At 40.8% G+C, this 24,194-nt stretch overlaps 2 protein-coding genes across 7 annotated transcripts in view; one reads left to right on the top strand and one right to left on the bottom strand.

The window, feature by feature from the left end:
• Nucleotides 1-24,194, bottom strand: part of LOC117788439 (RNA-binding protein Musashi homolog Rbp6) — a 184,831-nt gene that overhangs the window by 15,035 nt on the left and 145,602 nt on the right. For all 6 annotated transcript variants that reach the window (XM_034627212.1, XM_034627211.1, XM_034627213.1 and 3 more), the window contains one exon: nucleotides 5,183-5,231. In XM_034627212.1, coding sequence (XP_034483103.1) covers nucleotides 5,183-5,231 — 49 coding nt within the window. The remainder of the gene's footprint in view (nucleotides 1-5,182; nucleotides 5,232-24,194) is intronic.
• LOC117788440 (adenylate kinase 4, mitochondrial-like) lies at nucleotides 18,501-19,555 on the top strand. The gene has a single exon (XM_034627217.1). It carries the CDS (start codon nucleotides 18,579-18,581, stop codon nucleotides 19,287-19,289), a length of 711 nt encoding a protein of 236 aa, XP_034483108.1. The 5' UTR covers nucleotides 18,501-18,578; the 3' UTR covers nucleotides 19,290-19,555.

Below are 24,194 nucleotides of genomic sequence, written 5' to 3'. Positions count from 1 at the left end.
GTTGCTGCCACAGGCGTTGCTGTTGCTGTTGCTGCTGTTGCCTCTGGCCACTCATAAATCAGTCGAGTGGCGGCCAAATGAAGCCAGCAATTTCGTGTTTCTTTTTTTTTTCTCGCCATACTCTACTGCAACTTCACTTCTCACACTTTTCTATCCGCACCCACATGTAACTCAATCAAAAATGTATCTGCTGGCTACAAATGCGGCAAGACGGAGCATGAAAAATGCCCCGGCCTGAGTCGCTTTGCTAGTTAATTCTGCGGCTGCTTTGCTGCCATTTTTACCTGTCGAAAATTTCCCGCAGGACGTCGACGATGAGGACGAACTGAGCCTTGGCTTTAACTGAGAGAGAGAGGGAGAGAGAGAGTGACAGAGAGGGACTGAGACTGAGACTGAGCCTGACGATACTATTGCCAACTGCCAACTGCAGAAATTGCACACTCATGCATGTTATTGCCAAGTAAGGGGCATAGATATGGCTATATTCAGCAATAGAGACAGCAGCAGCAGGAGTTTGTGAGATGGGAAGAGGGGAGAAGAGGGGAGAAGAGGGGCAAGGAGCGGGTAGCCCGCCAGCTGTTATGACTGCGCTGTGCCGGCTTGCCAAAAAAAAAAAAAGAAAAATTACAAAATTTTCAATTTTAATATTAGTGGCGGCTGGCGACGCCAACTGCCAAGCAGCCAGTTTCCACCGATTTCCCCCCTTGACCACCATGCGCATCCGCATCCGCCACCACTTCCCACGCCTCCATTGCTTGCAACACCTTGGTTACTCCCGCTCCGCCTCAAAGCGGCTGTTTAGGCGCACGTTGTGCATGTCCTTGGCTTGCCAAATGAAATTCATAGCATAGTTTAGGGCACTGCTGTCGTCTATCCCATAGAAAATTGCTCGTCCTACAGTGGAAATCGCAACAATTCAACATTTACTGAAGTTTTACCAAGCAAAAGTTAACAATTAATTTCATTTTAAGTAACTTTTTCGAAATGTACAACGAGAAGGACAAGCGGAAATGAAGGACAACAATTTGTAATAGATGGAGAAACTCCAAGGATTATCTCGTAAATGTTATAAATATTATGCTACAAAAATATAAAACTAAATTGGATAAACTCAAAGGAATTCTTGAGCTATTTATAGTTGAGAGACTGCTTTTTTTATCCGTCAAAAAATATTTTTAATTTAATACTGATATAACATTTATTGTGATGTATCGCTAAAAACTTCTAGTTGAATTCAATTGAAATTAAATTTCTAAAAACAACTTTTGCACTACTTTTTTATTAAAGTTTTTTTTACACATAGCTATTTCTATCTAATGTTATTAAAGCTAAATCTTTATGTTAAAAAAAAAAACGGAGAACTAATAACATAAATTCAATAAGTTTTGATATGGAACTATGAATGTGTTTTTAACTAGTCTCTGATAGAAATCTTTGTATCTTTGAATAACTCGAAAATTTTCGCTGATAAACAATTTTGGCACTTACGTCAAAGATCCCCTTAAACCCTTCACAATAACCAGATTTATTTATACAATTTCATATCTTTTTATTGCGTTTTCCATTCTAACACTTGCAAATCCTGCTTCTATTTTTCCCATTGCCATTTGCATTTCAATTTCGGCCGAGCTTAGTTGCATTTATGCAAGTGCTACTGTACTTGCAACTGTTGTTGTTACTGTTGTCGCTGTTGTTCTTGTTGCAGATGTTAGTATGCCAGCCTATATTGTTTTATGGCATATTCATATAGTTTTCCCTTTGCAGTAAATCTCCCAATCCCTCTCTGCTCCACTTCCCCTTTCTCAAGCGACCTTCTCTTCGTCTAGATAAAATGCTTCGCTTACTTTTTGGAGCCAAGTGCAGCCGTTAGTTGGAAAAACGTCGTTGCAAGTTTCAGTGACCAGGCTTCCATTTCAGTATCTACTATATAGTGTAAGTGTGTGTTAGTGTTGTTGTTGGTGTTATGTGTGTCCGTCTGTCTGTCTCACTCACTGTGTGTCTGTCTGTTTGTCTGTTTGTCTGTCGCTGCACACATGATTTATGAATGAGTAACAAACTTGCTGCCGTGTAGCCTGAGCAACCAGCGACGTCTTTGCTCGACTTTTTTTCTTTGCCTTTTTTATTATAGTTGGTGTCCTGTACTGTAAGTGAATGTGTGTGTGTGTGTGTGTGTGTGTGTGTGTGTGTGTGTGTGCACACGCTGGCAATTGCCACATGTACGCTATGCTGTACGATGAGAACCTTCTCTCTTGGATCGATAAAATGCAATTACAGGCATATCGCAAGTGCCAGTAGGCAGCGGAGAAGCAAAGAGAATAGAAAAGAGGCAGCAGGCATTGGGCCCCGGAGCGGGCTGTTAGTCCAACTCATGGCAAAAGGTCGTACATCGTCCAACTGTACAAAAAGTCGCCATCGCCATCACCATCGTTGTCGTTGTCGTTGTCGTCGTCGTGGCAATGAAGGCTACCAGCTACAACTAATACCCTTTGATTAACGACACACATTTTCTATTGACTTGAAACGAAATCGTTGCTCGGTGGGGGCAACGCAGGGTCGAACGGGTCGAATGGGTCGGTGGGTCGGTGGGTCGATGGGTCGGTGAGTCGGTGAGTTGATTCGTCGCTGTGCTGTGAAGTTGGGCAGTTGGTCTTGACTGTCGACTGTCGACTGTCGATTGTCGTAGTTGTTGTTGTTGCTGTCGGCCGACTGCTAACTAACAACGCCTGCATATTTCATTATATGTGCTCTGATCGACCCAAGCAATTGTAATTTGCGAAATTGACGTGTCCTGCAACTGAAGGCAACAAGCCATGTCAATAACAGTAAACGCCTTGCATGTCATATTAATGTGCAAATCACAAACCGAGGCTACAGTTTACAATCTATTTTTGTCAAGCCTACACTAAAAACTCTCCATACCAATACCAATTCCATTTCCAATTCACAAGTAAATTTTATAATTTATCATTGCATATCTTCGATATTCGATATGGCCATAATACTCGAGTCTGATTGGTATGTCAATTTGCCCTTGGGCTGGGATTTCAGCGAGACTGTTTTGACTGTTTGACATGCATTTTATTGATTTTTTTTGTTGATACTTTTAGTATGTCAATCATTTTGATTCCCAGAATCATTTAGATATTTTATATTTTCAATCGAAGCTCAAAGTTGCCATATAATAATTAGTAAGGTATGCAAAATTAATTCCAGTTAAATATTTATTTCAATTTATCGATTGCTATAAGAATTTTATTTGTTCTGATGAATTTGATTTTTCATTTGGGAAATGAATGAATAAGAAATGAGTTAAGTATGAAATGGATTGCAACTTGTTATATTTTTAACTGAAATACGCTGTAGTATTTAATAAAATCATATTGGTTAATTGTTTATATATTTCTTATCTAACCTCTCTTCGTGTTAGCTCAATTTAAAAGCAAGTAAATGGGAACTTGTCTAAAAAATTAATATAATCATTGCCTGAACATTATGTGAGTGTTTCTTTTTTTAATCTCGAATAAATCTACATGCTGGCAATTTCGCAATTTTATATCTTTCTCATGCATTATCTCTGTCTCTGTCTGTCTCTCTGAACAGTCGGAACAGTTGTTGCGCTTCGTTGCTTTTTTCCGCTCTCTCATCTTTCAACTGCGGAGCGCATCACATAATTTTTAAATGGGGCGCTGCTTGTTTTTATTGCCATTTGCAAAGACTGCCACTTCCACTTCGCCCTGCCCCTGATGCTGCCCCTTCCTCTGCCACTGATACAGCAGCTGGTTGAGTTGCTGTTGTTCATATGACTGCATCATGATGCAGCTTTCAGTACTCCAGCGTCCAATTAAACGAAATGTTCTGTGGGTCGCGCGACTGCTTATCTCTTTTCGCAGCGTTGCCACACGATGCAATGTGGCGCCCAGAAGTATGCAACAATTTTTTATGGGCCGCATACAAGCAAAAATCATGTTTTCTTATTCCCGTGTGCGTAATTTGGTTGGACAGTGGGCCAACAACATGAAACGGAGGCCAGCAAAGTTAACAATGCCACCATGAACTGTATGACCATGATTGTGTGTGTGTGTGTGTATTTATGGGTGTTTGTCTGTGTGTGTGTGGCAACTATTGATGCATGCTGTCTGAGTGTGTGTGTGTGGGCAGCTAATTACTTTTGGACAGCGACATTGTTAGCTGCAGTTGTATGTGAGTGTTGGTGTGTGGGTGTGTTGTTGTGTGTGTGTGCTTGTGTGTGTGTTGCCTCTGTTTGGGACTTTAGCTGCGAAATGGTCACATCAATCTTAATGTGCCGTGTCTCAGGTGAAGAGCTGATGCTCCAACTCTCCATGTCTCCATTTATCCATTTCTCCATTTCTCCAACTCCCTGCGTCTCTTGTCACATGTCAATGGGATGTTGGACGCGTTCGCAATGCGAATTTCGGCGCGTCATTTAAAACTTTAATAAGCAAAATTGACAACGACAAGATGAGACGCAGGTCATACAGCAAAACAGGACGAGAAAAGGGGGTCAAATGGTGCAGGGGATAAGGGGGGGCTAAAGCAATGAAGGGCTGAAGGGCTGAAGGGGCAATGGGTTCAGTCGTGCGCTACACAAGTTCGTGTAGCGGATGTGCGCTGGAGATTTAAGCCTTTTGGCTGGACAGCAGGTGGTTCACCCACTTAAGCTACAATCCTATGAGCCCATCCATCCATTTATGTCTCTCTGTGTGTGTGTGTGTGTGTGTGTGTGTGCCTGTGTGTGTGGGTGTGTGTGCCTGGTTATATCCGGTTGCATTGCCAGGTAATCTTTTCGGGTCTCTCTCTCTCTCTCTGTGTGTATCTGTTCCCCTTTGGTCTCTAGCTGCCTGCATCCTGTTGGCCCCGGCTATTTTAATGCCCCGCCTGCTAACGGTTTTAAAACTGTATTAGCCGTTTGGGCGAGTGTATCTATAACGGTATCTGTCATGCATTGACAGCATGAAAGCATTGCGCAAAATGCTCGCACTTCCGGTTTCGTCTTCTGCATCGTTAAAGGCAGGAAACGGAGCTAGCTCAAATGAATCGACAGCGTATAAGCATTATTATTATAACGAGTAGCATTATTATTATTATTATTGTTACTGTTGTTGGTCTGGTTGTTGTGCTGTAGATTTTGTTGTAGTTATTGTTATGGTTATTGTTAACTCACCTCTGTGCCGATTGGTCTGCTTGTCAAACATCAGCATGGCGTCCTCGATCTGTAAATAGAAAATGGAAGAAAACAACAATTATTTTGTTAGTCAACTGGAAATTATGTGCTCTCTCTCTCTCTCTCTCTCTTATTTTTCTCTTTCTGTTTTCAAGTTTTCAATGCGCGCAACTCAATTAATTGAGGAATAAAAGCTCTGAGCAGACAAAACTGTTGCTAATTGCAAAAGTAAGCGGCCAGCACACGCAAACAATGGCCAAGACACACACACACACACACACGCACACGCACACGCACATCGCCCTACTCAGAGTGAAAAGAAAGTTTTGGCCATTATGAGGCAAAAAGGCAACTTATAATGATAGTTGACTGTCAAACAGGGCCAAAACTATTCAACCAACTAACCGAACAGCGACGACTTTCGAGTTGGCTCATTATCGGTCTTGGCCCGGCCCATTCCTAAACTGCTTCTTGGCTCTGATGAAGTAACTTACGTCAAAGGCAGCCTTCCTTTAACTTCATTCCGATAATTGATAGGTTTTCATCATTAAATATCGCTTGCAAAGTTCGATTAATTTGATGTTAATCGTTACGCAATTCATCAGCAAAATCGATTAATTCAAGTGAAAGTCAAAGTTTTGTATAATAATATATCTTTTAGAAACTCACTCAATAGCTTAGAATTAACTGAAAGTCAAAAGTTTCGAGGTTCAATTGGAAAGTACATTTTTAAAGTGAGTAAAATCATTTTTGTAGATCCAACTGAATAAGATGATATCAAAATTGATATAAAAGAAGCAACTTAAACTCTGTATTCCTTACAATAAATATGGTTAAATTGATTTTAAAAGTCCTATGATAAGTGATGGTTCTTTTTTTACCAGGAGTCTCTTTTTTTGGGAAAGAAAGAAGCCTACATCTATATTTAACTTTATGCTGGAAATTTATATGACCATTCTATCTAGTTTAAAAAAATAAATGATGTCTTAATTGAATAATATGTCAAAAGAAACTGTCAACTATAGAGCTATAAACAAGTGCAAATTACGCACAGGTTTCATAAAATTCTATTGTATTAATTGTTGATTACAAGAGCATTTTTAGTCATCCTTTGATGTTGTGGTAACCCGCATGTTAGTCAATAGCCAGTCAGCTGTTTAAGCATTTCATTATCCCTTTTATAAATGCATATACTTGGCTATAGTTTTTGCTTAATTTGAGTTTCTTTGTGCATGTGTTTAACTTGGCCACGATGGCTTTCATCTTGGCTGCCATTCAATATTTTAATATGACAAGTTTTCGCTTTGGCCCTGACGCTAATTGCACTTTGCCTTTCAAAGTTGTGAGCGAACATTAATGAGCTGCCTAGAGCCGGCTCTCTTATCCCCTTACCCCTTAACCCTTTACCCCTTAGCCCCTTAACCACCCGCTTGCCTTGCATCCTTGCAACCTGCAACCTGCATCCTGTGGCCTGGCTGGCTGCCTGCCTGTCTGTCTGTCTGTCTGTCTGCTGCTGATGCGATCCTGTCCTGCTTATGGCCATTGATTAAGTTTAATCAATGGGCTTAAGGCAACTTCTGTGCATTGTAATTAAAGTGCAGCAACTACAACGACGACGACGACGACGACGACGACGACGACGACAGCGATGGCGATAACAACAGCCTTATAAAAATTAATTAAGCCTCACGCCGCAGTTTTAACTCGAACTCGAACTCGACTCGACTGTAATTTTGTTCTTGTATTTGTTGTTGTTGTTGTTTCACAGCTCTTTAAGTGCAGTCGGTCAACGTAAGCGCAAGTACAACATTGTTTTTCAATTAACAATCAACAACAATGCCGCAACAATGCGAATACACGATGCCATCATGCAACTGAAGGTTGCACGCGCCAAATGAGACAAAAATTACCTGCCGCAAAATGTTGCAATGGTTGCACCTGTAATTGCAATTGTTGTTGTTAATTAAGCGGGCAATAGTTGCATCAGCAGCGTATGCCTTCCTCTTTTCCCCTTTGGTCTAGCTATCAATGCAATTGCCACGCCCACGCCCACGCCCACGCCCACGCTCACGCCTCTACGCCTGCTTGCCCTACAGTGGCTGTCATAATTAAGCGCTGCGTTGGCTCATTATGCTGAGCAGAGAGATGAGGGAACTGAAACCGCAAACTTTAATTCTATTAGCAAACGTTAAATGTACTTGCCCCAAAAATGTGGGTGTGGCATGGACTGAGTCTGAACTGATATCGAGTCTGGGGCACTAACAAGCAGGCGCTGCGTAATTTTATTTAAATCTGAATTCATTAATTCGTCATAATCCCCCAATCATTGCGCCGCCTGCGATGAGAACTTCAAAAAGCCATCAACTACAGACGCTGCTGCTCCCGGAGATCCTCGGAAGTGCCCCTAACACCCAGCCCCTAACCTTGCCTTGCCACGCAGCCAGCCTGTTAGCCTGCCACACTGCCACACGGCCACTTCTGCCACAGTTAGTGGCAGCCATTCATTTGGCTCATTTTGTGTACAAAAATGCTGCGCCCGCTGGAAACGCCGACGCTTCATTATCGTAATCGTTATATAAAACAGCGGGTAGACTACGACGGCGACAAAGACAGACACTTCTCTCAGAGTATGTGTGTGTGTGTGAGTGTAAGTGTGTTTGTTGCTGTCTATGTGTTTTTATGCGTTCTGTGGCACATAATGTGGCTGTGTCCTAGACGAAGTCGTTGCTGCTGCTGTTGTGCCTGACATTAATGAATGTTGCTGAGCAAAAAGAAAGAAAAGTGGAAGAAAAAAAGAAAAAAAAATAGAAAAACTGCTGCGGGTGATTTTTATTTATGCACCATGCATGAGAGATGCGACCGAAAACTGGCAAATGCCAAGCAAGACAAATATAAAGAAAAGTAAAACTTAAAAGCAGCTATTGACAAGCGAACGATAATAAATTGCTCCCATGTGTGTGTGTGTGTGTGTGTATGCAGTCACGTCTGTGACATGTGTCTCTAAAATCACTTTCTCCACAATTCTACCTAAATTATACTACATACAACAGACTCATCAGTTGCTAGCTTTTAACAATTGCTGAAATAGTTTTCAACTGATATGGAAATATCTAACACGCTTTGTTATTTACCCAATAAGCACAATTGAAGCTGCCAAATATCAAGATGTAATGAATTGTCTTAAATGTTGTTGTAGTAGTTTTCGAATGTCTCTGTCAATTTCATGATACGAAATTGTTTTTAATTTTCCAATATTATTTAATTTACAATTTATTTTTCTTACTTTTGACGATTCAAATCTGACATTCGTTTGCGATATACATTTCCATATCTAGACATCTCAAATTTTACCAAATAAAATGGTTGTTATTTTGTATATTTGTCAGGCACATAAATTCCCAGAAACCAAAGTACTGTAATTTCGCCAGTGCGATTTGATTTTAAAATCATTTGATCAACATTAGCGCATAAAAATATTAAAATATATCATAATCCCAAATGCAATCCCAAATAAAATAAATTTTTAGTTACATTTCGATTCATATTTTCCAAGGGTGACCAAAAGATCTATGCAAAATGCCGTGAAATGGTTGCAAAATTGATTTAATTAAATGTCCCTTTTGCCGTTTGTAACAATCGTACTTGGACTGCCTTTTAAATCATCAACATTGACCGCACGAACAAATGCCGAAAAGTTCTAACTGGATAATTTACAGTAATTCATCTTTCTGCCGAGCTTTTCACTGCCTTTTAGCCTCCACTTTCCCTCGTTTTCCCTCACTTTTCCGCCACTTTTTTCAGCCATTTTTTGCGCTTGCTTGATTGCGACAATTTTTACGGTTTCAGGGTTCAGGTTTTCAGGCGTATTGAAAATAAAAAAACTCCACAAAACTCAAGCTGTCGTCGCATTTAATGAAAGCTGGACAGAGATTCTGGCTACTCTTCTGCGAGAGTGTACTTACACTAGACTACACTTACTCATTTTTAATTTTATTTTTTTCAGGATTGTGATGGAAACAAAAAACGAAAAAATAAGATGAAATGAACTTTTGGTAGCTGGACGTGCGAGTTGCCTAAGTGCCGGATTGGGGGTTGGAACATCTTTCAAAAACTTTTCGAGGCGACAGCAAAAAAACAGCAGTAGCTTCTTTCTATATATGCCTTATATCTGCCATATATAGTATGTATGTATGTACATATATATGTATTCACTTCGCTTCGTTTGTAAGCACATGACTGCGTGCGGTTGAAATATAGATAAACTTTTTTAAGCTCGTATTTATTACATATTTGGCTGTAAGTAGAATTTAAGTTGCTTTTTGCCTCCAGCGTGGCAACACGACGTATGAGTAATGCGCATATACATAAAGATATGTAGATATATATATACTATAATGTATATATAAAGTGAGTGGAGTCGCACTGAGACTCACAGTGCACTCAAGCGAAATGTTTGTGACAAATTTGCAATCAAAAACGCATCAATTGACAAGGCAGCAAAAGCAACAACAGCAACAGCAACAACAACGACAACGACCACAATGACAACAACAACAACGACAATGTCATTAATGAGCGGAGTCAGCATGGTACAGCACAGGATATACATATAAATACGAGTGCGAGTGTATTTCAATTAAAAAAGGATTCAGATTTGTAATCCGCAACTTGGTTTTGTTTTGTTTGTTATTGTTGCTGTTGTTGCTGTAGAATCCGACGGACCGACAACATTAGCTGCACGAATGAAACGCAAGTATGAATATTAAATTGTGTATGGAGATTTGAGCAATTAAGTGAAACAGAGACAACAAAACCAAACGAAAGAAAGAGCGAGACAGACTGAGGAAGGAAGAGGAGAGTGTGGAAAGAGACTTGCACTGAATCGCAAATGGCAATGATGGAAAAGCTTTTGCATAGTTTATGCCCTTGGCTTAGTAGATCAACTATTAATGGAAGAAAGAGTGAAATTTTATGGCAAGCAAATAGGGGAGAGAGGTCACACAGCTGCCCTTAGCTTACCAAAGGTCACAGCACACAGCACAAAGAGCACAAACAATATTTACATATGAATGTGCGTGTGTGAATGTGCTATGTGTGTGTGTGTGTGTGTGTGTGAATGTGCCACGTGTGTATAGCTTGTCACGGAAATGAAGTAGAGTTTTTAATGCGGTTGGTTGATTTGGGTTCTCAATTGAATATGAAGATGATATAAGCAGAGTTTACAACAACAACAACAACAACAACAACAGTTGCTTAATTTGAAACATGAAAACCCTTCACTTATTATTTATTACTAAGAAATTCCCATTGTGGCAAGTAAGTGAAATGAGCATCAACCACAGCAAAATCTACACCGATTCTCAAACAATTCCAAATTTCATATTCTCCTTTTAAAATACGCTCTAACTGCAAAACAACATGCTTTTTACTTTGAAAAAGTGTCAACTGAACTTCTATGCGGTTTTGACAGTTTTAGAAAAGTCTCTAGGGTTCTCAGGGTTCCTATCCAATTTCTCAAACTATGAGAAACTTCTTTAAAATCATTTCTCTTTGTTGAGTGCAGTAATTGTGTTTTTTCTTTATCCTTTTTATTATTTTCTATATATATTCAAATTGAGTCGTGTGTTCCTTAATAATAGTTATATTGATACTGACAGAAAAAAAGTTAAAAAAAAATATAGTTATTATCTGAAAAGCCAATCTATATATTAAGAAGAACCTAAAATCATTTCTCATAGTTTCAGCTGCCATTTTAAGAGCTTTAATAGCTTTAAATAATATACTTCGTAATATAAATTAAGGGTATTACTACTCTGTTTCAACATTTCTATTCTGGGATGCTGATTCGCTCATTATTTTCCATCTTCTTTTCGTGCTTGGGAATACAAATCTTGGGGATAAGTTGGCAATTGGGTAGTTGGCAGAGTATGGGCAATAGCTGCTATGCTTAGAATGGCCATTACATGTATTTTATACTAATGAAAAGAGCTCTGTAAAGCCTACAACTTGTCATCACTTTTAATGAGATGGCCACAAAAAAGTTTCGCCACCTTTTTGCCTCTTTCGTCTTCTTTTCAGTGGCAGAAAAGATTCTTAAGCTTTTGCATGGCCACACGCAAAGTCCACACAGATTCGCGTTAGCTACTAAAATTTAATTAATATCGATTTCGGATTTGAAAAGGTTTAACTCACCCCCACTTACTCTTCCTCGACTTGGGTTTGGGCTTTTGTGCTCACACACACACACACACATAGTGGACCAGATTTTGTGGCAGGCCAACAACTTGAGCGGGTTATATACAAAAAATGAAGACGAGCGCACAAAAAGCGACCCAGAGGAGCAAACGGTAGGCGGGCCAGGGGCGGGGGGGGTGAGTCATACAAAGATGTTACAGCTTAGGCAAGAACTTGCATGCCTCGGCAGTGAAAAACTTTTAATCTTTGCGAGCATAAGTAAGATATATGTACTTTGTGGAGTGCGATTCCACATGAGATCTCACTAAGAGTATGTAGACGTGTATGTGTGTGTGTGTGTGTGTATATGCGTGTCTGTATGTGTTTTGAATCAAACGAAAGCAGCTGCTCAATATTTTGTAAGGACTTGGACTTGGACTTGGTCTTAGACTTGGACTTGCACTGCGAGTGGAATTGAGATTTCTAATGGGATTGGTTTTTCGGCTGGTTCACAACTCCCGGACAGCCAGCTAAAGTTGTCCGGCGTGCTACGATTTGTAAGTAAGTATATGTATATGTTTGGCTGTGTGTGTGTGTGTGTGTGTATGAAAACAACTTGCTGAACAATTTTCGTTAATTAAAATATTTTCAATGTGTAGTTATATGCTTGCTACGGCTGCTGGTTTGGTTTGCTCCGGTTTGCTTCGGTTTGCTCCGGTTTGGTTTGGTTTGGTCTGGTCTGCAGTTGGCCCCCAGGTCCTGGCCAGCCTGCTAAGGATGCTCGAATTACAAAGCAAATTATAATTTCATGAAAGTTAAACGAGCAACTCTCTGCCCAGCACTGCGCTCACTGCTGAGGGTCACAAGTGGGCATGGTCGTGGCAGAGGCGGCAGCAGAAGCAGCAGCAGCAGCAGCAAAAACTGGAGATGGAAGCGCGTGGGCGAAACTGTTCTCTGACTGTGCACTTGAGTGCAAAGGTGGCACCGGGTCGCACCGCTGTGCCTGAGATTGTGAATTAAACATGCTGAGATAGCAAGCGAGAGAGATGAAGTGAGAGTAAGAGAGAGAGAGAGAGAGAGAGAGAGAGAGAGAAAGAGCGGGGGGAGAGTGTGGGAAATCGCTGTGTAGAAGAATAAAAAGCGAATGGCGGTAGTTTGACCGGAAGCATTGGACGATACCCCCAAAACTCAGCCAAAGAACGAGCGAATAATAATAACACTAAAAAAAAAGAAACGAAAAACGAGTGGGTGATAGAGAGAGAGAGAGAGCAATGGAAAGCGGGTGAGCTGAAGAGCGAGGGAGGAAGGTGAAAAAATGGCATTTTTTTGTGCAAGTGCGAATTTATGTCTTCAATTATTCAACGCCTCATTTGAATGCCCCAACTGCCAGCCTTGTCCAAGGGCTGTATATGTATGTGAGTGTGTGTGTGTGTGTGTGTGGGTGCCATGCTAAAATGCCAGCATGCATTTCCGTTTCCGGCCAGTGCAATGCCGATGCCGCCATTGCATATGGTCGTGGTATGGCTGCACATGTGCGTCGTCCTTGTCGTCGCTGTCGTTTGCCTTTCGCCTTTTGTGCTGCTGGCTCACTTTACCCCACGCCCCTCCCCGTTGCTCCCCCCTTCCACACCCTCTGCCTGCCTCACCCGCCCGGGCAATTGAAATTTCAACTGGCGCAAAAGTAATTCAATTCAACGGCAGCCCCGGAGACGTAGACCAGCCTGGCAACCAGTTGTGAGTCCTGAGTCGTGAGTCGTGAGTCAAGAGCCGAGAGCCGAGAGAGTCCCTTGCATATCCTTACATAACTTGGGGCGGGCAGATGCCTTCGCAACCGGCAACAACGCATTTAAGAAGTTATTGTCATAAATGTTTGAGTTTGTTTGTTTGTTTTGTTGTTGTCGTTGCTGCTCCAGCTCCCCAAAATTCTCCCCTGTCTCCTACACTCTGTAAATCAAATTCTGTTGCTGTTGCGGCAAAAGACACAACTTTTATTTAGCCATGTTGAATGCCTGCAAAGCCAGAACCACCGCCGCCTGCCAATTTGCAATTCTAATGTAATTTTTTCGCGAATCATAAGTTAGAAAATGCCCCCAGACTCTATATGTCGAGGCCTTGTGTCGCCTGTCTATATGCTGCCTGAGGGAACGCCTTTAAAATGCCCTGGCCAGTGTCTTTGACCAATTGTAAACTGCCCCTCGATTTTGGATTTCCATTTTTTCTTTTTTTTGGGTCCTCTTGTTAATTCCCCCGCACAAATCGATCAGAGCACAAACACAAAAAATATGGTAATTTCTGGCATTTTCATTGCTCTCTCGATGCGAAACAAAATTAATTCGAAATCTAAAAAGAAAATTGAATATTAGAGAAGCTCGAAGTTGAAATACTCTTGAGCATTATAAATAACCATATTAAAAAACTATTCAATTTATGCTTTCAATTACTTTAATTTGTTTTATTTTTCTTTTCTCTCTTTCAACTACTATAAGTATACTTTTATCTCAATTTCTCTGCAATTTTCACTGGCAATTTTTAAGACAATTTACGAAACTTCTTTAAGTGGAGTTAAAGCCAAGTCTTTGGACAAGTCTAGTCAGCATTTGCCTGCAGCTATCAATTAGATTTTCTAAACCAACTCGATGAGCCTGTCAAAGAGACCGTTTGGTTGGTAAGGGCATTTTAAAAAGGGCTTCCAAGAATAACATAAGCAAAAGGCTAAAAGAAAAACAACATCAGTAACAACAACAACAACAACAAGAATTGTGGCAAATACAAAGCCAAACAATGCGACGCATTTACATTTGCATTATTTAGCATTTAAGCGTCACGCGTTGCGTAAACAAATTGTATAAACAGCAAAGAAACCAACAACAATAACAACAACAAAAAAGTGCCAAAAAAGTACAGGCGCGTAATTCATTAAACAATTTTTTATTTGCCTACAAAAAAAAAAAAATCCTGGGAGTGGTTGTAGGCGTAGCTAAAGGCGGAAATCCAACTGCGATGAGTTTCAAGTTGCAAAGCCATCAATGAGCTTAGATTCACCCTAAAATTCTACTAGCTAAGCTTAAAAAGTTTTTTGGAATAGTTTCTTTTAAATTTATATTTAGAATTATATTTTACAATTTTAAGGACTTTTTTTGTGGAAGTCCTTGTTATATTTAGTCTTCACAATGTGAAATAATCATTGATAAGTTTTGTTGGATAGAAAATAAAGATAGATATAGCGCAAATGTAAAATAGGAGTAGAGAACTGAATAGAGAAAAAACGAGTTGAATTGAGGCAATTTTAAATTAAAGTAGAAAATTGCAGATTAAATAAATGGAATAGGTTCATCGCTTAATGAGTCAAACAAATCTCAAAGATCTCTTTCAGCTCATTTTAAAAATACTATCCTAAGCAATAAAAGTAAGTAAATGAAATACTTAGTAATTTTGGCAATAAAGTCTTAACTGTTGTTGTCTGGGATTCTTAAAGTATGCTACTTAGCACTTTTAAAGTCAGATCACACTCTTACTCTCACTCTACACACACATTACACACACACACACACACCCAGAGCTGGACTTATTGGTTTACTTGTTTACATGACAAGCTGCTCGTTTTCACACTCTTTCTTATTTGCTTTAACATTTTCGCATGCATATGCAAGCAGCCCAAGAGCACTCACACACACACACACACACACATATATATGCATACACACACACACACTAACATATAGAGGAATGCAAGAGACGTAGAGGATGCCACTGTCCGGCCAAGCTCACATTCTATCGTTGTAGTTGTTCAGTGTTAAGTCCTGCGGTAGCGTACACATGTGTGTGTATGTATATGATGTGTGGGTGTGGGTGTGTGTGTGTGTGCACTTTAAGTGCGCTTGTATGCGTTGCACTTGTTTGCAGTGTTTTTACATCGAATGTTGATTGTACAAAACCACTGAACAAGAAAAATTAATTATACAAAAACGTCACCGCCAAACAGCTACCGAAACTGTTGACCCAACCCCCAAGGTTGTTGTAGTTGTTGTTTCGGTAGTAGTAGTTGTTGTTGTTATGGCACCTACGCTGATGTGGGTGGAAATATATTTTGTATACGTTGCAGATAAACGAGTTTATGCCTAACCAACAGACAGATTGGACAGTTGAATAGCACGAGAACAATTGGACAGATGAACATATGAAGATACAACGAGAATTTGCATCTGCATATATTTCATTATGTTTATTTATTATTTAACATATTTGGCATTAGCAGACGTGAGTGAGTTTGAGCCTTGTCGAGGCAAAACCGCAATGTTTAAAACGAATCTAATAAATCAGACAAAAAGCAGACAAATAACCAAGCAGATAAACAGAGGGACAGAGAGACAGAGAGAGGGACAAAGAGTTGGATAGAGATGGAGACAATGTTGCAGCTGTTGCCAGAATATTCTATTCGAAATAAATCAATTTATGCAAACGCTTGAAGTACGCATCAAAATATTTAAAATCTACTAAAGCAACAAGAACAACAGCAACCGCAGCAAAAACAACAACAACATTAAAATGGAAAGAGACAACAAAATAAAAAAAGCGTTTTGGCAAACATAAATTTTATATGGTAAATACCATTTTCGACCAAATTGGTTCGAACGACTCCCGAAACGGACGGCTTTTAAGCAAATGCAAAAACTTGTAGCATACTTTTAAGCTGCCAGTGCTTAAAACGCAGCAAACGCAGTGGAGGGTTACGGTGGGGGGGTTACAGCAACGCCGCGGGCTTGCTACGTGTTCAAGTGTAAAGCTGGCAGTGCCACGCCCCCCGACAAACAGCAGCAGGCGTTGCCTCTCGCCCAGCGTCTTAGTGGGCGGCACAAATCGACTCTGCTAACGTTAAAGTTTTTTTTTTTACATATATTATTTTTTGCTGTGGTTGTTGCTTTTTCTGTTTTTGCTTGTTTCGCCGCCCGGAAACTGCGTTTTTTGCATTTTTTTCTATGGCATTGCATTTAGATGTTGATGTTGTGCTCAGCTTTTGTTGCGGTGCTTAGAATTGCTTACCCAACCACACGCCCAACATCCCCTAGCCTTCCCTTTGCCCCTAACCTCCCTCACAGTTTGGTTCCCTATAGAATCAAGTTTTTATTTCAAGCAGCTAACGGAAGTGTTGCTCTTATTGTTGTTGCTGTTGCTCTTGTGTATATACGAAATTGCAGCTGAGAAGTAAGCGGAGCAACTGCTGCTTGAATGTGGCCAAGGGTTGGGGGTTGAGGGTTGGGGGTAGGGTGTTGTAGGGGGTTAACTGCCCGCAGGGTTTGCTGGCAACTTAGAGTTTTGTACTCGCGCACAGTTTTAGTCAACATTGTGGCACATGGAGCACACCAGAGCTGATGACAACGACAATAACTGTAATGAAACTGAGATAAGCTGCTGCTGGTACAAAGAAAGGATGGGAAGGGAAGGGAATGGTAGAGGGAAAGGAAGAGGAAGTAGGAGCTACGAGTGTGTTAGTCGCCACAGGAGCAAATCGCTTGCTCATTTGTTGCGCCATTCATTGTTGTTGTCGCTGGGAGAGTTGCCACTATGTATTGTTGCGGGCTGAAAGATTTATACTTATCGACTTGAATGCGATTGTGAATGGAAGAAAACTTGTAATTGAGCGCTGAAAGTTACGTGCTGAGTATCGAACAATAATTTGAAAATAATTAACAGAACTTACTCTTCTCTGAAATACACTTGAATAGTAATTTCCAAGAACTTTACTCTAAGAGTGAACGATCTATTCCTTTAAGAAATAAGATAAGAGAAGATCTTTATGTTATTTTGTCAATCCAATTACAAATTTCCAGCACTTCTTGAGATAATTAAACTCATTTAATTTTGTCCTATACATTTTTGTATACAAAACAATATCGTATTTTAAGGGTTGCAATTAGCATTTTTATTTCAATTGTCCTTAAAGCTTGCGCCTTCCACCAGCATTTCAGTATGTTTGAAATCCGTTTTCATTAAGAAAAATCTCGGCGAAATCATAAAGAAATTACTTAGCACTGATTAGCTGACCATTTCCACTGACAAGCTTTAAAGAATATCTCTTGGTGCATAATTAAAAAATGTGCCACTTTGTAAGCAACCCCCTTGTCCTGTAGTTCCCCTTGTTTCTGGAAGAATAGAAACAAACCATCGTCATCCATTCTCGCGCACAAAGTGAACTGACAGCCGCAGAGTGAGTCGACGCCTTCTCCGATTCCAATGTCGTCGTTGCTGTCAGCTTCAGCTATGCTCCCGTTTTGGGCACACACATAAAACACACACCCACATACAGAGAATAAAGCAGACAAACGGTTGGCACTCTTGACGTTGACATTGCCAGTCTGCAGAGGCCCAAAAATATATTTTGCGTGCTTCTGTCAAGTCGCAATGCGTGCCGAGAGGATGGTTCGGGGGTTGGGTGGTTGGGTAGTTGAGTGAGTGGTTGCGTGGGTGGGTCTCAGTGCCGCCCCCATTCCTCATGTTTGGCCGGAGTGATTTATTTGACTGACACTTTTTTCTGCGTTGATTGCATCGTAATCCCAACATAATGAGTACTGTTATATTTCATGGCCATTTTCGTGTTTCAGAAGCCCAAATGAAGTAGACAATTTTTCAAAAACAAAGACGATATCTAATGGTGCGGACAAGTGATGGGGCAGGGGATGTGGAAAGAGAATGGGAGAGGAAATGGGAATGAGACTGAGACTGAGACTGATGCCTGCTCCTGCTGCTGCGAATGGCAAATGCTCCATTGTGCATGTGACACACGTAGGCCACTTGAGGGCCCTTCACCCCGCATAAAAGATGGACACGAGCACGGAGACGGACACGGAGACGGACACGGAAACGGGCACGGACTTTCGGCCATGGTCACAAAAATTTCCTCGCTCAAATTTCCATCATTTGTTCGCGTCATCAAGTTTTGCGCAATTTTGAGTTGCCAGTTTGTTGTTGCAACCAGAAACTACTTATTTGTAAAGCTGCGCTTCAACTATTTCAAATTACACTGTAAAAAAAATGACAGTACAATAAAATGAATGTGCGGCAAAACATTTGATTTATTTTTCAATTAAATTCCTTCATTCATATGAATTTCATTTCAAATACTTTATTATTTGTCTAGAAATGTTTTCGGTGTATGTATTTTGATTTTAAATTTGTAATTCAGATTTGCCCAGAATTATATTTTTATCACTAAATTGTAAAAGTTATGTCACATCTTCGTGGGTTTCGTGCTCTAATCATGGGTCTGCCCGGCAGTGGCAAGGGACACATCTCCGAGAAGATTGTGCAGAAGTATGGAGCAGTTCACATTTCAGCTGGAGATATTCTTCGCAAGCACATTACTGAAGGGACGACACTCGGCAAAAAGGCGGAGGAATTGACGCGACAAGGTATCCTGGTGCCTGATCATTTGATGCACGGTATCATTGGCACAGCCATCTATAAAGCTGGAGATCGTAATTTTATATTGGATGGATATCCTCGCACACTTTCGCAGGCTAAACATTTGGAGGACCTCGTGAGTCTGGACATGGTGATCAAGCTGGTTATACCGGACTCAACCATAATCGATATGCTAAAGGATCGCTTGGTTCACGTGCCCTCAGGACGGGTTTATAACGAAAGCACAAAGGCTCCATTGGTGCCGGGTCTAGATGATATAACGGGCGAGAAACTGATTCGACGGCCCGACGACTCTCCCAGCGTCGTAAGTGCTCGTCTCGCCGCCTTTGATTACTACATGCAACCAGTCATAAGGTTCTACAGAAAACGCAGAATTTTGTACACATTCACGGGACGACAGCATCGGAATTTGTGGCCTTTGGTAGAAAGCTTTCTCAATAAGCGCTTGGGTAAAACGCCGGTGAAAGTCTTTAGGCCAAAGCGGAATCTTGATTTGCTCAAATGCACAAAGTAGACAATGTTCATAATCCTTGACTTGAATCCTTGCCGTCAACATTATTAATCGATGAAATGTATATTTCACAGACATTGCTTCTGATTTATTCAAAATTCAGTTGTAACGTCATCTATATTTTATACTATATTTTTCATCAATTCTTATAATAACTCTAAGCAGCCTTTAATTCACTGAACACTTAACTACGATAGATATTGGGAACAGTTTTGTAAAGATTGTACTGTAACTCATTAAATAAGAAAAAAAGATTATAAATTTTAAAACTTATTTTTCCTTATCAGACCAAAAATGGTATTCATAGGCGGGAATGATTTTTAAACCAGAATTTCTTGCATCCGTTCAGAAGTACGTACTCCAACTAAAACTACTGAAAGAGTATAAAAGCCTCTCACTGATGTTGGTCAACATCCAAATCACACCAGAGTAACATTCTCTGTTATATAGCTGTTCTATAGCTAACTCTGTCAAGGGTAAAGGAAGATGCATGTAGTGCAGTGTTGAGTTAGTACATTTGGAATTTGTTTGGGCTATTTGACATTTTTCAAACATTGTAGGACAAAATTTACGACTGAGAGAGAATGAATGTGAGTATGAGTGCGAGTGCGAGTGCGATTACGGGTACTCGTACTCGTACTCTGTGTTTGGTATGACGAAAACGGCTCAGACGAAGGCTAATTTCTAGATCTACTTCGGCAATGGCAGGCAGCAGGCTCTGTCGCAGCTGCTGTGCGATGGTAATAAAAACTTTTTTTATTGTCACACGTAGCAGCCACTACGGTCCAGCTTCAGCTTCAGTTTCGGTTTCGGCTCCAGCTTCAGCTTCAACTGGAGCTTCAGTTCCTGAATAACCTGCGTACACACTTCCGTTTTCCGCTATTGCGTTGTCCTTTCTGTTGTGTTGTTTCTCTCTTCTTTTTTTGGGTAGAACGGAATGGAGAGAGGGTAGCAAAATTGAATAAAATGGCCTCAGTTAATGGTTGTCGGGCTGATTCAGTTAGCGTATAAAATGAGCAGAACCCCAAGCCAGACTCCGTCTGTTGCCTGCTCCCTGCTTCTCCTGCTCCTCCTACCGCCTGCTTTGTCCTGTTTCCTGTCGCTTCCTGTGCCATTCTACTCCGGCTCCTGTGTCTCTCATTCTTTCTGTGTGTATATTTTTGGTCACAAATGTGGCACGGCCTAAATCTCGGTTTTACGAGCGCATTCTTTTGTTTGTTGCCAGCTGCCCTTCGCCATTGTTTTGTTTATTATGTATTTGTTTCATTTTTACATACTTACATTTTCTTTTTGCTCTGCGCCAGTCTTTAGTTGGCCCATTACGTGCTTTGTGTGGCAGTGGGTAGGTGGAGGTGGGGCATGATGTATGCGCTAGTATTAAAATTGTAAGCTATGCTCTGGCATACATATTTAGCGGTTATTCGATGTATAACAGTTTTTGCAGTATAACAGTTTAAGCCGTATAACAGTATAACAGTCGTATAACAGTTGTCAATATAGCAAATTACAGTCAGCGCATGAATAAATGCATTCAAATTTTGCAACATTTACCCAAAAAATGGGAAAGAAAATGAAAGAAAATCGGAAAAACGCACGAAAATTGCAAAAGTAGGAGAATATTTTAGTCAGTTGACTGTGGCAGCCTCCAAAGCCGCATTTAAATGAACGCCGGTACGACAGACGGACAGAAAGTGCAGACAGTTGGACATGCAAATGTCAGTTGACGAGCAGGATGAGACTGTGGCTATGAACAGGATTGTGGTGGAGGTAAAGCTTGATGAAGAGCAGGGGAAAGAGGTGGAGGAGGGGCAAGAGTTGTACTCCGTGTTCCTGACGAAATGGCCGCTCTTGCTCGCTGGTTCGTTGGTTGGTTGAGTGTTTAAAACGGCTATTGTGCAGCTTGTGGTTGCTTTGCAAATTGAATAAAAGTTCATTCGAGTGTAAGAGAACCGATAGCAGCGCACCAACAACAACGACAGCAACAACACACACATACACACGCACACACACACATGGCAGCAGAGAAAAAAAAATAAACTGCGAACCAGCGAACATTGAATGAATGTGAATGTAATCGTTTTGCAAATGAAAATTGATTTTTGAATTGTGGGCACGCTTTCGTCCCGGTCGCGTTCTGTTCCCGCTCCCGCTCCCGCACCCGATCTCTCCCTCTCGCTCTCTCTTTATCGCAACTAAATGAAATCAGCGCCGGGATATGGACAGGCAAATAATAAAATGCCGTTGCGCAATTTGGTTTTTAATTTAAATCGCGAATTTAAATATAAATTTAAATCGCCAAACTGCAAGTCAGCTCAAATCCCCATAAATGATGCAGAGCTTAAATATTTGAATGCATTGCCTGACTAATAATAGTGCCAGCTCTAATTGTGTACTAGTGTGCGTGTGGAGGGTGCTGCCAGCGCAGAAAACTATGCTATACATTTTTTATGCCACCCCCTTCCACAGAACACAACAAAAGCGAGAGAAACATACGGAAAATGCGCCAGTTGCCAGTTGCCAGTTGACGGCTTGGCTGACTCGCTTTTCTTATGCCCCAGCGTTTTGCTTGAATCAAGAGAAAGAACAAAACGAAAGCTGGATTGGACTATAGGACGGACAATCAGACAGACCGACAGACAGACAGTCAGCCAGGCAGGCAGGCAGGCAACAAAGTGGATTTGAATTATTCAAAAAATGCGATTGTTATTTGCAAAATGTGCAGTGAATTGAGACGCACACAGACAACTCGACAACCGACAACGAGGCGAACGAAGACCAAGATAAAGATGAAGACCGAGATGTAGACAAAGCTAAGGACTCAGACGAAGACGAAGACATCGACGTCGATGTCGATGTCGATGTTAGCTGCGATTCACCGTGAAAATAATGTTGTATTTATGAGTTGAACAAAGTCTTGGCCAAAGAACGTTTATGCACAGCACATGAATTGGATTCAATGATAGTTGCGAATTGATGCAAGTTATGGCTGTTGAATGTGCAATTTATGCAGCTTCACAATTCCATTTTCCGTAGTGCACATAAAACTTCGTATAACAGTTGCTTGCAACCAATTAGAAAGCGCTAGTTCAGTGGCAATACATGGCGAACGAGTATAACAGATTTTATGACAGGTACTAAAGATTAATAGATGGTAAATAAAGACTTTTATAATTGCTGTAAAAAAAATAGTGCCACGAAGATGAACAAACTTATTGAAAGTTAAATTTATGAAGCGATAGATTGCTGCTTTTTATTTGTTCGAAAAGACTTTGATAAACAGCTTTCATCTGTGCAGAGTTAAGCAGTTTAGTCATTGAATGTTGCATTTATGACAGATTTCTTACATTTTAAGTAATCAGACAAAGGAATAATTTTTAAACACGGTTGAAAACTTGTTGAAAAGCTAATATAATAGTATAGAAGGATTTTATTAGTTTTTTAAGGACATTAGTTACTTTTTAATAACAAGTGTAGAAGCTTAATGCCTTAAATATAGTTATATTTATTTTAAATTTTTATGTAAGACAGTTGTAAGGAGTAATTTAACTGTATAGTATAACATTTATATTTAAAAAGAGTTATCATTTCCTCTGTATAGTATAACATTTATATTTAAAAAGTGTTATCATTTCCTCCTGGTATAACAGTTTTGTAAACATCAAATGGCCTGTTGCCGTAATTGATAACCGCATCGTCAACCCGCTGCCCGTCGTTTATCGTCCGTCGCTTAGTTTCTCGTTTGGACAATTTCTATCCATATATAACAGCTATTTATCATTACAGCAAAGCCACAATAACCAACCCGCTGGTGATCTCCGCTCCCCTCACCACAGGTTCGGCGTTGGCAAGTCATTTTAAATGAATGCACAGTCAGAAAGACCTCAACCCACAAGGCATTCAAAGCGAACCAGGACGGGCCGGGTTTTTAGCCCATGCCGCGAGAAAACCAAAAAGGTTTTAATCAGTTATTCATGAGACCGAGAGCACGACGTCAAACAAAAGCCGCTGCGCCGGTTGACATTGAAAGCCGCCGACGAGCAACCGGAGGAGATTGCGAAAAAAAATTTATGAGCTGGAAAAAAGGCAGCATAAAGTTGCAGCGCTTCAACTGGCAACTGCCAACTCCCAACTCCCAACTCGCAGCATAAATGCGGCAACGCGGCAAATGCTGCAATAACAATTGGCTGCAACTTAAAAGGCGTGGCAGAGGCGGAGACAGGAGGCGCAAGAAAAAAAAAAAAAAAGAAAGAAAAAAGAAAGAGAGAAGAAAGGGTTTGTTTATTTTGGAGCGGGACAAACAGATACGACTGACAGACAGGCTGACAAATAGAAGAGGGATACAGACGCCAAAAGATGAGGATGATGATGATGATGATGAAGACTGACTGACTGACAAGTCGACAAGAAGAAAAAGAAGAAGAAGACACTGGTAAGCGGTTGATGCGGGAAGAAGGGATGAAGGGGGGGAAGGGGGGTCGTCTTCTGTTGACGGAACCACTCCAAACTAATGAGTATGCATATTGTATGCATGTGTGAGCTGGCGAGAAAGTAAAGGAAGTGTCTGCTTGCTTTTGTTGTTGTTGTTGTTGTTGCATGCACTTGGACGCCTTGAAGGAGTGACAGGGGGTGTGGCAGTGGCACGGACTCTGAACAGGTAGCAACATGTCCTGTCAAGCAGGGGCTTGTCGCTGATTTTGTTTTGTCTCGCTGACAGCAGCTTCAAATTAGTTGGCATAAAACATAAATGCAAATGAATGCGAACAGCACTCCAAACATCAACCCTTAGTCCAACCCTCAACCCCAACCCCTTGCACAGTCAGGGTCTCATTAATACAAGCCTGATTGGACTTTTTGTTTGCTCACACACACAGACACACGCCTGCACTTAAGTAGCTTGGTTTTCAACAA

The sequence above is a fragment of the Drosophila innubila genome (genome assembly GCF_004354385.1).
Source record: "Drosophila innubila isolate TH190305 chromosome 3L unlocalized genomic scaffold, UK_Dinn_1.0 0_D_3L, whole genome shotgun sequence".
Lineage (NCBI taxonomy): Eukaryota > Metazoa > Arthropoda > Insecta > Diptera > Drosophilidae > Drosophila > Drosophila innubila.
The sequence above is the reverse complement of the archived record's forward strand: the minus strand, read 5'-3'. Positions and strand labels throughout refer to the sequence as shown.

Bases quoted from the DNA above. Each gene is read 5' to 3' on its own strand.
- LOC117788440 (XM_034627217.1), top strand. From the start codon at position 18,579: ATGTCACATCTTCGTGGGTTTCGTGCTCTAATCATGGGTCTGCCCGGC.